The 12,308-nt window shown below is 51.5% G+C and overlaps 1 protein-coding gene across 1 annotated transcript in view; it reads left to right on the top strand.

Annotated features, from left to right (window-relative positions):
• Window positions 1-12,308, top strand: part of Adamts2 (ADAM metallopeptidase with thrombospondin type 1 motif 2) — a 195,548-nt gene that overhangs the window by 174,157 nt on the left and 9,083 nt on the right. Inside the window, exons 12-19 of the mRNA XM_013347440.2 lie at window positions 284-459; window positions 3,300-3,433; window positions 4,122-4,245; window positions 5,153-5,233; window positions 5,762-5,928; window positions 7,231-7,390; window positions 9,711-9,843; window positions 10,528-10,735. Of these exons, the coding sequence (XP_013202894.2) occupies window positions 284-459; window positions 3,300-3,433; window positions 4,122-4,245; window positions 5,153-5,233; window positions 5,762-5,928; window positions 7,231-7,390; window positions 9,711-9,843; window positions 10,528-10,735 (1,183 nt within the window). The remainder of the gene's footprint in view (window positions 1-283; window positions 460-3,299; window positions 3,434-4,121; window positions 4,246-5,152; window positions 5,234-5,761; window positions 5,929-7,230; window positions 7,391-9,710; window positions 9,844-10,527; window positions 10,736-12,308) is intronic.

The following is a 12,308-nucleotide window of genomic DNA, read 5'->3' as shown; positions in this document are numbered from 1 at the left end:
AGTCCTGGGCTTCAATGCCAGGGTGAAGGTGGCATGCTCAGGAAAGAGGCTGCCTTCTCAAGAGAGCACAGATGGGTATGGTTACTGCCGGTTCCTTCTAGTCTTGATGTTCCAAGGCCTGCATGACTGGGGAGGTACCTGGGTCCCAGTAGGGCTGTGTCTGTTTACTCCGCAAAGGTGCCCCTTCCATACCTGAGACTCAGGGTTTCCCTAAAAAGTGCCATCCATGGGCAGGTCTTTTTCTAGAGGCCCCAAGAAGGGGAATCTTTGATTTCTCTCGCAGCCCAGCCAACGGGGGCCGCACCTGCTCTGGCCTGGCCTACGACTTCCAGCTCTGCAACCCCCAGGACTGCCCCAACGCCCTGGCTGACTTCCGGGAAGAGCAGTGCCGCCAGTGGGACCTGTACTTTGAGCACGGCGATGCCCAGCACCACTGGCTGCCCCATGAGCACCGGGATGGTGAGCTTCCTGGGGAGATGAGAGGGGGACTCAGCACAGGACCCCAGGTGGATCAGGCAGGGACATGCATTGTTTTATATACCATTGATCCTGCACGGGGCAAAGCTGTGGTGGCACTTGGTCTGGCTAGTGTGGCTGCAGGGTCCTACTCTTGAACTAGGGCTCTGGGCTGGAGGTGTGGCTTCCATCTCAGGAGAACCAGAACACTGGACATGTAGAGGCTGCTGGGTTGGAAGCTCAGAGGGTACAGCTCCTACAGTGACCATCCAGGGAACAAGGCTAGAATTGCACGCTGCCACAAGTGTGGGGTGGAGCAGAGGCTGACCCTGCAAAGCGATCAGGTGACTTCTGATAAGTAGTTTCCTTTCTGCGGCTGTGACAAAATACCTCAACAAACACAGCTTAGAAAGGAAGGGTTTGTTCAAGTTGACAGTCCCAGGTTGTGGTCCATCGTACTGGAGACGTCAAGGCTACAGGCTCCTGATGCATTCACAGTCGAGAGCAGAGAGAGAATAGATGTCCGAAGGCAGACATGAGCTCAGCTCCTTCTCCCTTTTATAAAACCCAGGGAATGGCGCTACTCACTTTTAGACTAGGTCTTCCCACGTTAGTTAAAGCGAAGAAGGCAATCCCCTGCACACATGGCCACAGGCCAACCTAGTCTAGACCATAACTCACTGGCATCTTCCCCAGGAAATTCAGTGCTGTGTCAAGCTGGTAATTGAAATCAACCACCACACCACCCTCTCTTACATTACTTTCCATTGCGTGTGACAGAAACTGTGAACCAAACAGGTGAAGCATTAAATGGCATTTATTTTGTGTCTTACAGAACTGAAATATTAGTAACTTTAGGCAGAGGAGTGCTTGGTAATTGCACCTCCATTTTAGTGTCCCCCATAGGGTACCCAGCTCCATGAATGTTCAAGTTCCTGTATACAGGAGTGGAGTGTCTGTGCATACTACCTAGCATGCCAGAGATGCTATGAAAATGGTTGTCATTTAGTTACTTTTCTATTGCTATGATAAAACACCATGATCAAGGTAATTTAAAAAAAAAGCATTTGACTTGGCTTATGGTTTCAGAGGGCTAGAGTTCATGATGGTGGCTCGAAAGAACAGCTGAGAACTCACATCTTGATCTATAACAATGATGCAGAGAGTGAACAAGCCCTGGGGATCCCATGAGCCTTTTGAAACCTAAAGCCCCACCTGCAGTGGCACCTCTCCCAGCAAGGCACACTTCCCACTCCTTCCCCACACCTCCTAATCCTTCCCAAACAGTTCCACCAACTGAGGCCCAAGTATTCAAACAGATGAGCCCTTCCCATTCCAACCACCTCAGTTAATGTGTATGAGTTACAGAATAACAAAGAAATGTGCATACAAGATTGGTACAGATGCAATCCTTTCTCAGGTAATTCCAGTCAGTTATGGGTTGAGCCCACACATGGAGGGCGTGGTGACAAAAGGCTAGTTCTGCTTCACCTGAGACCTTCTCCCTTCCATGTGTATGGGGTACCAATTGGAGTCACCCGCTGTGCCTTTCATGTGCTGATGCAGGGTTGAGGGGTGACAGAGCTGATGGGGCTGGAGGATACCCAACCTGGTGACCCAAGTGTATCAATTGCTTCTGGTAAATTCATGCAGAACAAGAAAAGTACCAGGGGCTGGAGGTTGACTACAAGAGGGTCTGGCTGCATTTGGGACTGGCTGCATTTGGGACTGGCTGCATTTGGGACTGGCTGCATTTGGTTGATTGAAAATGACTCTTTCCTCTTTTTTAATCAGCATCATTCATTAAACAAAACAATGGGTTTCACTGTGACACTTGAATACATGTCTGTCGGGGCTGGAGAGATGGCTCAGTGGTTAGGAGCACTGATTGCTCTTCCACAGGACCTGGGTTCAATTCCAGCACCCACATGGTAGCTCACAACTGTCTGTAACTTAACTTCCAGGGGACCTGACCCCCATGGCAAAACACCAATGGACATAAAATAAAAAACAACATAAAAAATTTAGAAAAAAAAGAATACATGTCTGTCATATTTTGATCATGTTGGCCCTCCGTTATCTTCTCACCACACTAAACACGAGAGAAAATGTAATACTTGTTTTTCTGAAGCAGGGTTAATTTGTTTAATATGATAAATCTCAAGTTATACCCATCTTCCTCAAGACAATGTAATTGTCTTGTTCCCCACGTCCGAATAAAGCTCCATGTGTACACACCACATTTCCCTGGTCCACTCCTCTGTCCATAGATTCCTAAGCTGCTTCCAGACCTTGGCTCTTGTGAACAGTTCACATGTGCCGGTATCTCTAATGGTGTGCTGACCTAGACTCCTTTGGATGTGTTCCCAGGATTGGTGCAGCACAGCACATAGGGATCATAGGTTTAGTTTTCTGAGGTACGACCACACTGATTTCCACGGAGGCTGCATGCATTTACATCCCCGCCCACAGTGGGGGAGGGCTCTGAAGAAGGCTCTTGAAATGGAGACTGGACAAAGAGCACTTTGCCTCTGCAGAGTCGAAGATCTCTATCAGGCAGGGCTGTAAAGATGGAGGATGTGGGGTATATACACATCCTGGCTGGATCTCTTGGGCAATCTCTTCCTAAGGCTTGCTAGCACCAGAGTCAAAGTCTCAGAAGCCAAAAAGGTAGGAAGGAGGCTGCTATCACTTGTCCCTCTGTGTGTGTGTGTCCTCCCAGAACACAGATGTCAGGGACTGGGAGTGGGGCAGATGTGCTCTAAGAACACTGGGCCTTTTCTTTCTGGTGTGATGCTCTTTTGAGAAGGCTCCAGCCTCACACCCTGCTTCTTTCCTTCCAGCCAAGGAGAGATGCCACCTCTATTGCGAATCCAAAGAGACAGGGGAGGTGGTGTCCATGAAGCGCATGGTGCATGATGGGACACGCTGCTCCTACAAGGACGCCTTTAGCCTCTGTGTGCGTGGGGACTGCAGGGTGAGTGCCATGAGGCAGTGTGGACCAACGCTCAGGGGTGCCACCTCCTGGAATCCACTCTTGATCTGCTCAGGATCCACTGCCTAGGGAATGGTGCTGCCTATGGTAGGACTGGGCTTTCCTACGTTGATTAACAAACAAGACAGTCTTCCATGACACGCTTTCTGGTTTTGGCACACATGGAGGACAAGTCCAGTAGAGTGTGGGATCTGGGCTCAGACTAAGCTCTCCATGCTTACAAGGCAAGCCTCAGCATCTCTGGGCATCTTCAGGGAGTGAGCAGGATGTAGAAACAATGTCAAGAACACCTTTCACTAGGTTCTGACTCTTGACGATTCCACCACCTCGTTGTTGCTCCATTTGGAACAAAGCAGCCTAAGCTTTGGGTGAAACCCCTCAGGGCCACCTTGGGGGTGTGCTAGGTGGGTAAGGGCAGTGTGGGCTAAGGGCAGAGGGGTTGCAATAGGATAGGCTCTGTGCTCTGCACAAACTGAGGCAGGGAGAGGACACATGGCTCATCATGGCCACATGGGGTCTGCCTCTCTCCAAAGTCCTCATCCCCCATGTCAGGAGCTGCTAAGAAGAGGTATACAGATCCTGTTGTGGGAGGGATCAGGTACTATGGGGGATGGGGAGACTCAGGCAAGGACGCGGTCTTAAAGGTCCCCTGCCCTCTTTTGCCCTGCAGAAGGTGGGCTGTGATGGGGTAATTGGCTCCCGCAAGCAGGAGGACAAGTGTGGCGTGTGTGGAGGTGACAACACCCACTGTAAAGTGGTGAAGGGCACGTTCACGCGGTCACCCAGGAAGCAAGGTGAGGAGCCCATCTTCTGCCCTAGGGTGGAAGGTCAATAGCGCCTTGTGGGGCTAGGCTCCCCAAATGCCCCCACCCCTAGGGGCTCTGTATAAATCCATGACTATTTGGGGCTTGGGACTGTGAGGGTTAGGGGGAAAGAACCCGACTGGGGATCTTGAGTCTGAGCCACAATAGATATGGAGGATGGGGAACAGGGCCTGGGTTACAGATGGACCTCAGAAGCTTGAGGTCAAGGGCCCCCAAAGGTCAGTCCCCCTCAGTCCTCCCTCCAGGATGCCCAGCTGTGTGTTATTGGCTCCCTCCCTCTCTCCTGCCCGCAAATGGCTACCATCAGGACGTCCCTGAATCTAGCACATGGGGGAACACCCACAAGCCTCATCCAAAACACAGCAGCCCGGTACTGATGCTGGGCTTCCATATGACCCAGCTCTATGGGTTGGCCCACAGCAGCTAACTGCATCTGTGGCCTGTCAGTCTGACTCTGACATGGAGCAACACCTCTTTAGTTTTCTTATGAAAGGCCACAGAGCAAACATGTAGGCTCTGGTAAGGTGCCGTGAGCCAGGAATGGTCTCGCAGGTCAGATGCTCAGCACTGGCTGGCCTTGCGCCCCCACACATGGGATTCTAACATAGTTTGCGGATGGAGGGGCTGAGGTGCAGATAGGCCATGTGGCTTGCCTGGGGCCTCCCTCCTACATAGGTCATCTTAGACTCCCAGCATGGCTGGCAGCTAGATTCCCACCTGGGTGTTCAGTGGAGGAGATTTCTAGTTGACCCCTCTCCTACCAAGTGCAGTTGGGAGTGTCTATGGTGGAGCTGCCTCGGAGGGGAGGCCTCTCCTGGGGCGTGTGCCTTGAAGTGGCTTCCTGTCTTCTCACCTGGCTTCCTTTCTACCCCTAAAGAGTACATCAAGATGTTTGAGATCCCCGCTGGAGCCAGACACCTGCTCATCCAGGAGGCCGACACCACCAGCCACCATCTGTGTGAGTCAGAGCCCAAATGTCTCAACACCTGTGAAACCTTGTTCTTCCATGATGGGCAGAGTAGCAAAGGTCAGAGCAGAGTACCCAGGCTCAAAGGCTTGGGTTGTGTGGCCAGATCCTGAGATCAACAGCCCCTGATGAACAGACTTGCCTCAGCCCTAGTCCACCTGGCCAGTCCACTTCCTGGGCTTTCATACATGCATCTTCTTGGGGAGGTCAGAGTTTGAGATCAGAGGGCTCCTCTGGCAGCAGCTGCAGCCCTGTGTCACAGACAGGCCATGCTCCTTCAGTTTGCAGAAGCGTGGAAGACCACCCTGTCCAGGGGGCACTGGACCCATGCAGAAGTTAGCCTGGTCTTGGTAGAGCAATCAAGAGCAGGGTGTGACTCCCAAAGCAAACTGGGCTACTATTGGCAAGGACAGACCACCCAGCTATCGGGGGGGTCAGCTGGGGAAAACCGTATGACCCCCTCCCCACTAGCAGCAGCACGCTGGAGAGCCTTGTGTGTTCCCTTTTTACCATTCTCAGCTGTCAAGAACCTGGAGACAGGCAAGTTCATCTTAAATGAAGAGAATCACTTGGACCCCAATTCTAGAACCTTCATCGCCATGGGTGTGGAGTGGGAATACAGGAATGACGATGAGAGGGAAACGCTGCAGACCATGGGCCCGCTCCACGGAACCATCACTGTCCTGGTGAGTGCCGTGCCAGCCCGTGGGTGCGCATGGCCCCAGGAAAAGATGGGAGCTCGAGGATGCCCACGCTCCCGCTGGGTTCTTCAGGCTTTGCTCTAACCAGCCTCTTTTGCTCCAAGTCAGCCACGAGTGGGCATGGGCGCGCACCCCAGGGCTCTGGTTCCTGCACCCACTCTTACTGACTGTGGGTAGTCTCCTCGCCAGAGGTTTTCATTTTTTCTATTTGAATGACATTCACAGCTGGTATACATCAGATACATTAATCTCTGCTGTTGTACTGAAATTCTCACACCCAAGAGATCAGAAACCAGTGACCAGTCACTCTGGACTTTGTGTCCAAACAGTACTGGATTCTAGGTCCCCTTTGTGCAGGGTCACAAGGCTGCTCCTGGTAATGCAGAGTCCTGAGGGGGCTGGATTTCCAAGTCACTTTAAATTTTTCAGTACTGATTAATTGCTTAAGTCATGTAGTTTGTTTATCAAAACAAGCAAACAACACACTGAGCCAGGCATGCATGGTGTCATGCATCTGCAATCCCAGCACTCAGGAGACAAAGCAAGAAGATTAAAGCAAGCTCCAGGCTAACCGGTCTATACAGAAAGTTCCAGGTTAACTGGGCAACTTAGCAAGACTCTGTCTCAAAAATGAGTGTGAGCTGGGAGTGGGGGGGGGGCTAGAGATATGACTCAGAAGGTAAGAAGACTAGAACTCGTACCCCAGCACCCACAGCAGGCAGTTCACAAATGCCTGTAACTCTAGCTCCTAGAGATTTGTCGCCCCCTTCAGGTCTCTATGGACACTGAATGAGTGCACGCAGGGTTTTTCTGTAACTTTGGAGCCTGTCCTGGAACTCAGTCTGTAGACCAGGCTGGCCTTGAACTCAGAGACACACACCTGCCTCTGCCTCCCAAGGGCTGGGACTAAAGGAGTGCACCACCACCGCCTGGCTAATTTAAATTTTTTTTAATGTTGTGACGCGCAGACTGTGAGATCCTAGCTCTATATAGATTCTCTTTAGTTGCTGTCATGCAAAAGTGCTTTGGCTACACCTAAACTACAGCCAGGACTCGCTGCCACCATCAGGATCACTAGACAGTTGCACCATCCCACTAGCCAGGGAAAAGGTCCAAATTTTAAACTCCAAGTGCCGTTGTAAAGTTGAAAAACCTTTCAAGATGACCATACGTCAGGGACTGTCTGTCTCCCCTGGTTGTCAGTCTGCCTGATGCCTCTGAGTTGGCTATAGTGGAAGGATGAAAAGCTGGGCAGTCAGACTCATGACCATGTTGGGGTGGGCCCAGGTTATCCCCGAAGGAGACTCTCGGATCTCACTGACGTACAAATACATGATCCATGAGGACTCGCTCAATGTTGACGACAACAACGTCCTGGAAGATGACTCTGTGCGCCATGAGTGGGCTCTGAAAAAGTGGTCTCCCTGCTCCAAGCCCTGCGGTGGAGGTGAGGGGGGTTCTCACTGCTGGGGCTCTCGGGCTTGATTGGAGGTGGGCACCCCTGGGTTGAGACTCACTGTGAGCCTAGAGGAGGCTGGGGCTGCTTGAATGGGCTTTCGAATGAAGGTGCCTGGGCCAACAGCGCCCTCCTGACGACAGCTCTGAGGCTAGGGAGTTTGTCCTGACAAATATGAGAAGGATGTGGGAGAGCAACACAGCAGTGACCTCCATTGGAGAGATCAAAGGCTTAGCCTAGGCTGGGAAAGGTCCGTGAGTTGGGAAGGGCAGGTGCTAGAGACATCAGGTAAAATGATGGCCTGTAGGGTGTAGGTCACATCACAGACAGCATCAGAAGGCGGAGAGCGAGGCAGCTTGGTGGGAAGCTGATGTGTGTGTGAATCAAGCAGCAGTACTAGCAAGATTCCAGAAGCACTGGGGACACTTCTGGGGAGCTAGTCTATTCAGAAAAACCCCACAAACCTGATCAGTCTAGAGTTGGGAACTGGGAGAGATAAAGAGAAAGAGGTCTCTTCTGACCTCAAAGAATTTGACAAGTGGCAGGGGAATCTCATCCGGAGCAATGATGCTCTCAGCTTTCTGGTCTGCCTCGATGGTGCGCCAACTCCCCACCCCACCTGGATCTCACCAGCAGGCCCTTCTGATTCAGGCTGCAGTTGTCAAGGCTCTCTCTGCACCATCATCCTGTTGACCTTTGGGAATCCACTCTTAAGTCCCAGATTCTAATGAATCAGGGCTGGAGATACAGATATGTGGTTAACATACTTGCCTTGCAAGGATGAGTAGCAGAGTTCAGATTCCAGAAACTGTGTACAAGTGGGATGGGCATGGAAGCTCTCCTATAATTCCAGCCTTGGAAGGCAAGAGATTAGGGAATCCCCAGGGCAAGCTGGTTATTGATACTAACCACAGTGGCAAGCTCTAGATTTGATTGTCAGGTCCTGTGTCAATCAATGAAATGGAAGAGGAATCAGGGATGATCGCAAACATCATCTGCGGGCCTCTACAGAATGCACACACGCACACACACACACACACACACACACACACACTCACACATACATATGAAAAACTAAAATAAAGGCATGAGCCAGACCCTCCCCTATCCTGTGTTGTGACACCTCCAGTAGCTCCCTCCTTTTGTGAGACCAAAGCCAAAATTCTCCTTGTGGCCTCTGAGGACCTCGCAAGCATCTGGGCACACTCATGTTCTATGCCTTACCTCCCCATCTTGGCCATACCAATCTTGGGTGTAGTATTTGATTTCCGTCATTGTAATGAACCCCCGAGATAATCAACTTATAAAAAAGAAAACTGTATTTCCACTCACAATTTTGGAGGCTTTGTCCCATGGTTAGTGGGTCTCATTGCTCTGAGCTGTGTCCAGGCAGCAGATCATAGCAGGAACAGATAGACAGCAGAAGGATCAGCTTTCCACCTTACCTGCCTAGCCTAGCAGGTAAGAGAGGGAAGAAAGCGCTGGGTTCCCAGTCTCCGCTTTGGAGAGCACATCCTCAGTGATCTCTTAGGCCCCACCCCCTTCAGATAGCCCTGCAGGATGGAGACCAGGCCTTTCACATCCTTGCCTGATCCACAGCAACTGCTTGTCCTGAACACACATTGCTTCTCTGGGGGAAATCTGTGCCATCTCACTGTCCCCTCCACCCCTTTTCACGGGTCAGCACCCCTTAATCCTCTGCTGCCTGGCTGTGCTTAGATTCTCTTGTAGACTCACTAGATACTATGGAAATTCAGGTTCTGTTATTCTCTGTCCTGGGGTGGGGTGCTGTGCATTGGAGGAGGCTGAGCGGTACTCCCAGCCTCTAGCCACTAGATATCCCAGATATTTCCCATTAATCTTGGAGAAGAACAGTACCCACATGGAGAAAGACTGTAGGAGTCAGTGACAACAAGGAGCCACGCAGACCAGGTGCCCTGTGTTGGTTGATCAGACCCCAAGATAGAGCAAATGGCTAAGTGATAGAGGGGAACCATCAAGAGAGCCTGCATTCTTGCCCTCCCTTTGATGGGGTCAAAGGTGAGTTCCTACAGAGATCTCACCAAGGCTCCTGCCTCGCTCTCTAAGTCATTGTAAGGGCAAGGAGGAATAGAGGAATGGTGGCCCAAGCCTGTCGTCTTAGCCCTTGGAGGACTGAAGCAGAGGGATTACAAGTTTGAGCGAAATCGGGACAAAGAATGAGTTCAATGCTAGCCTGGACTATAGAAAGAAGAGAGCAGAGGCAAGAGGAGAATGCGGCCAATGGGGGTCCCACTGCCCCATTGAGCCCCTTCAAGCTCTCTATCTCCAGGGTCCCAGTTCACCAAGTATGGCTGCCGCAGGAGGCTGGACAGCAAGATGGTGCACCGAGCCTTCTGCAGTGCCCTGGCCAAGCCCAAAGCCATCCGCCGAGCTTGCAACCCTCAGGAGTGCTCCCAGCCTGTGTGAGTACTGGAGAGGGCCACAGCCCGGGGGTACACTGTGGGGGAGGGGTGAGTGAAACTGGTCCTACTGGAAGCCCTGGGCCTGGTATCTCTTGGTGTGTTAGGATTTTTACCCACCACGCCATGGTTTAAAGGTGCAGGCCCACTTCTGACTCACTAAATGGAAGCTCCATGTGCATCTTATAAAAGACAAAAACTGTTAACACTTAGGTGGGGAAACTGAGGCCCAGCGGTCCTGGGCTGGCTTTCAATGCTGCCCTAGATGTTTCTAAGCAACAGTGCTGATTCTCAGACCCTCGGACTGGCAGGATGTATTTCTGGGCCCAGGTCAGGGAAGGTGGCTGGAGAGAGGAGAAGTAGGGACAGGGGCTCAGGGAGGGTTCATAATGCCCTCAGACGATGAGACCGTGGTCAGGATAAGGACCCTGAGGGAACAGACAGGTGGCAGAACCCTTTAGGCCACTGATCCCGTGAGAACCTGTTGGATTCTGATGATTCTGACAGGCAGGGGCGTGTCTGAGGCTTAGCTTCCTCTCCTCGTAAGCCTGCACATATGGCAGGCGCTTTCGTGAACGGAGGGAGAGCCTCAGTTCCCAGAGGGAATGGGCTGACATCTCTGCTCTTACTGCCCACCCGGGCCACAGCCAGACTGCTTCCCTGACCACGTGCCATTCCACCCGGCAGGTGGGTCACCGGTGAGTGGGAGCCTTGCAGTCAGAGCTGTGGGCGAACCGGCATGCAGGTGCGCTCCGTACGCTGTATTCAACCCTTGCACAACAACACCACCCGCTCTGTGCACACCAAACACTGCAACGACCACCGTCCTGAGAGCCGTAGGGCCTGCAACCGTGAGCTCTGCCCTGGGCGGTGGCGGGCTGGGTCCTGGTCCCAGGTAAGCTGTTCTCTTGGCCCCATGTCCTTGACCCCAAACTGAGCTTGGGAACGTCTGAGCTAGACAGCCATTCCATTGATATAACTCCTGTCCTCCAGGCCACAGCTCAGGTTTGAGGGCACCAGTGAGAGCCATAGCATGGAAGTCCAGGTCTTCCATCAGGGAACCAGCTACATAGTGATGGATTGGTGGACCTCAGATCCCAGAAGAACAGGGAGCAGATATTTACCGTGCATAAATTGCACTGCTGGTTTAAACTACCTAATAAGCTGATACAGCCTGCCCCAAGGCCATAAGCATGCAGAAGCTTTTTTATTATTATTATTTTTATCTTTATCACATAGAACTTTCCATGAGTTAGGCCCCCAGAAATTGCACAAGAGTCATTCCTCAAAACAGGCTGTTGCTTGGGAATGGGAGGAGCTTGAGAATCCCAAGTCTGCTGAGTGAGTCTTTCCCATATTCACGGTAAGGGTGCAGGGCTGGGTTGAATGAGTCACAGTGCCAGGAGCTGGGGTATGAGTGAACTTCTGAGGGACATGAAGTGTGGGGTGGGGAGCTAGAGGGTACTGGAGCCTTGTGTTAGAGGAGGGATTGCCAAAGGCTCCAGGACTGGATCGGAGATGTTGCAGGAGCCCCAGCCTACTACAGGTTTTCCTGGGCCTTCAGCATCCTTTAGCGAGAGAAGTGTGTTAAACCATTTTTCATTAGCATAATGAGGTACTTGAGTGCCTTTTGTGGAGAAGGTTGTGGGCAAACATGCTTTATAGTCTGTCTTTATAATGGCATTGCTTTCCTCCGTCGTCTACATTATCCTACCTCTGCTCTGAAGCCGGCATACAAAGTGAAGGGTTTTATTATGTTCTAATTCGCTTCCCTTTCCCATTGCCTTCCCCTCCCTTTTTCTTGTCCCCAAATAGTACCCCTCAAGAGCGTCATGATCTTCACACACACACACACACACACACACACACACACACACACACACACACAGAGAGAGAGAGAGAGACAGAGACAGAGACAGAGACAGAGAGTTCCGTATATGGGGAGAAACAGAATTTGTCCTTCTGATCCCAGATTATTTTACTTAATAGAATAGGATCTCTAACTGTTTCCATTTTCTAGCAAGTGCCATGATTTCTTTTTTCCTATGGCTAAATAAAATTCCATCCCACGGGATCTAGGAAGCCAGCTCTGGTGGTTAAAGCACTTGCTGTGCAAGCACAGAGACTGGGGTCTGGATTCCCCAGCACTCATAGCAGCCTGCGGGTAGTTCCGGAGCTCAGAGTCAGAGAGGCAATCCCAGGAGCAAGTTTGCTAACTAGATTAGCTGTGTCCGTAAACTCAGAGTCCGGATGAGAAACCCTGATTTGATGAATAAGGTGGAGGGTGGGCAGGAAGACTCTGAATGCCAGCCTCAGCCCTCCACATATACACACGTGCGCCTGCCTATCATATATGCACCCACGCATACGAACACATACATATGGGTACCATCTCTCTCTCTCTCTCTCTCTCTCTCTCTCTCTCTCTCTCTCTCTGTCTGAAAAGAAAAGCAGGTTGGCTGCACCTG

This window comes from Microtus ochrogaster, chromosome 7, assembly GCF_000317375.1.
Source record: "Microtus ochrogaster isolate Prairie Vole_2 chromosome 7, MicOch1.0, whole genome shotgun sequence".
Lineage (NCBI taxonomy): Eukaryota > Metazoa > Chordata > Mammalia > Rodentia > Cricetidae > Microtus > Microtus ochrogaster.
This window is presented reverse-complemented; position numbering and strand designations above follow the sequence as displayed.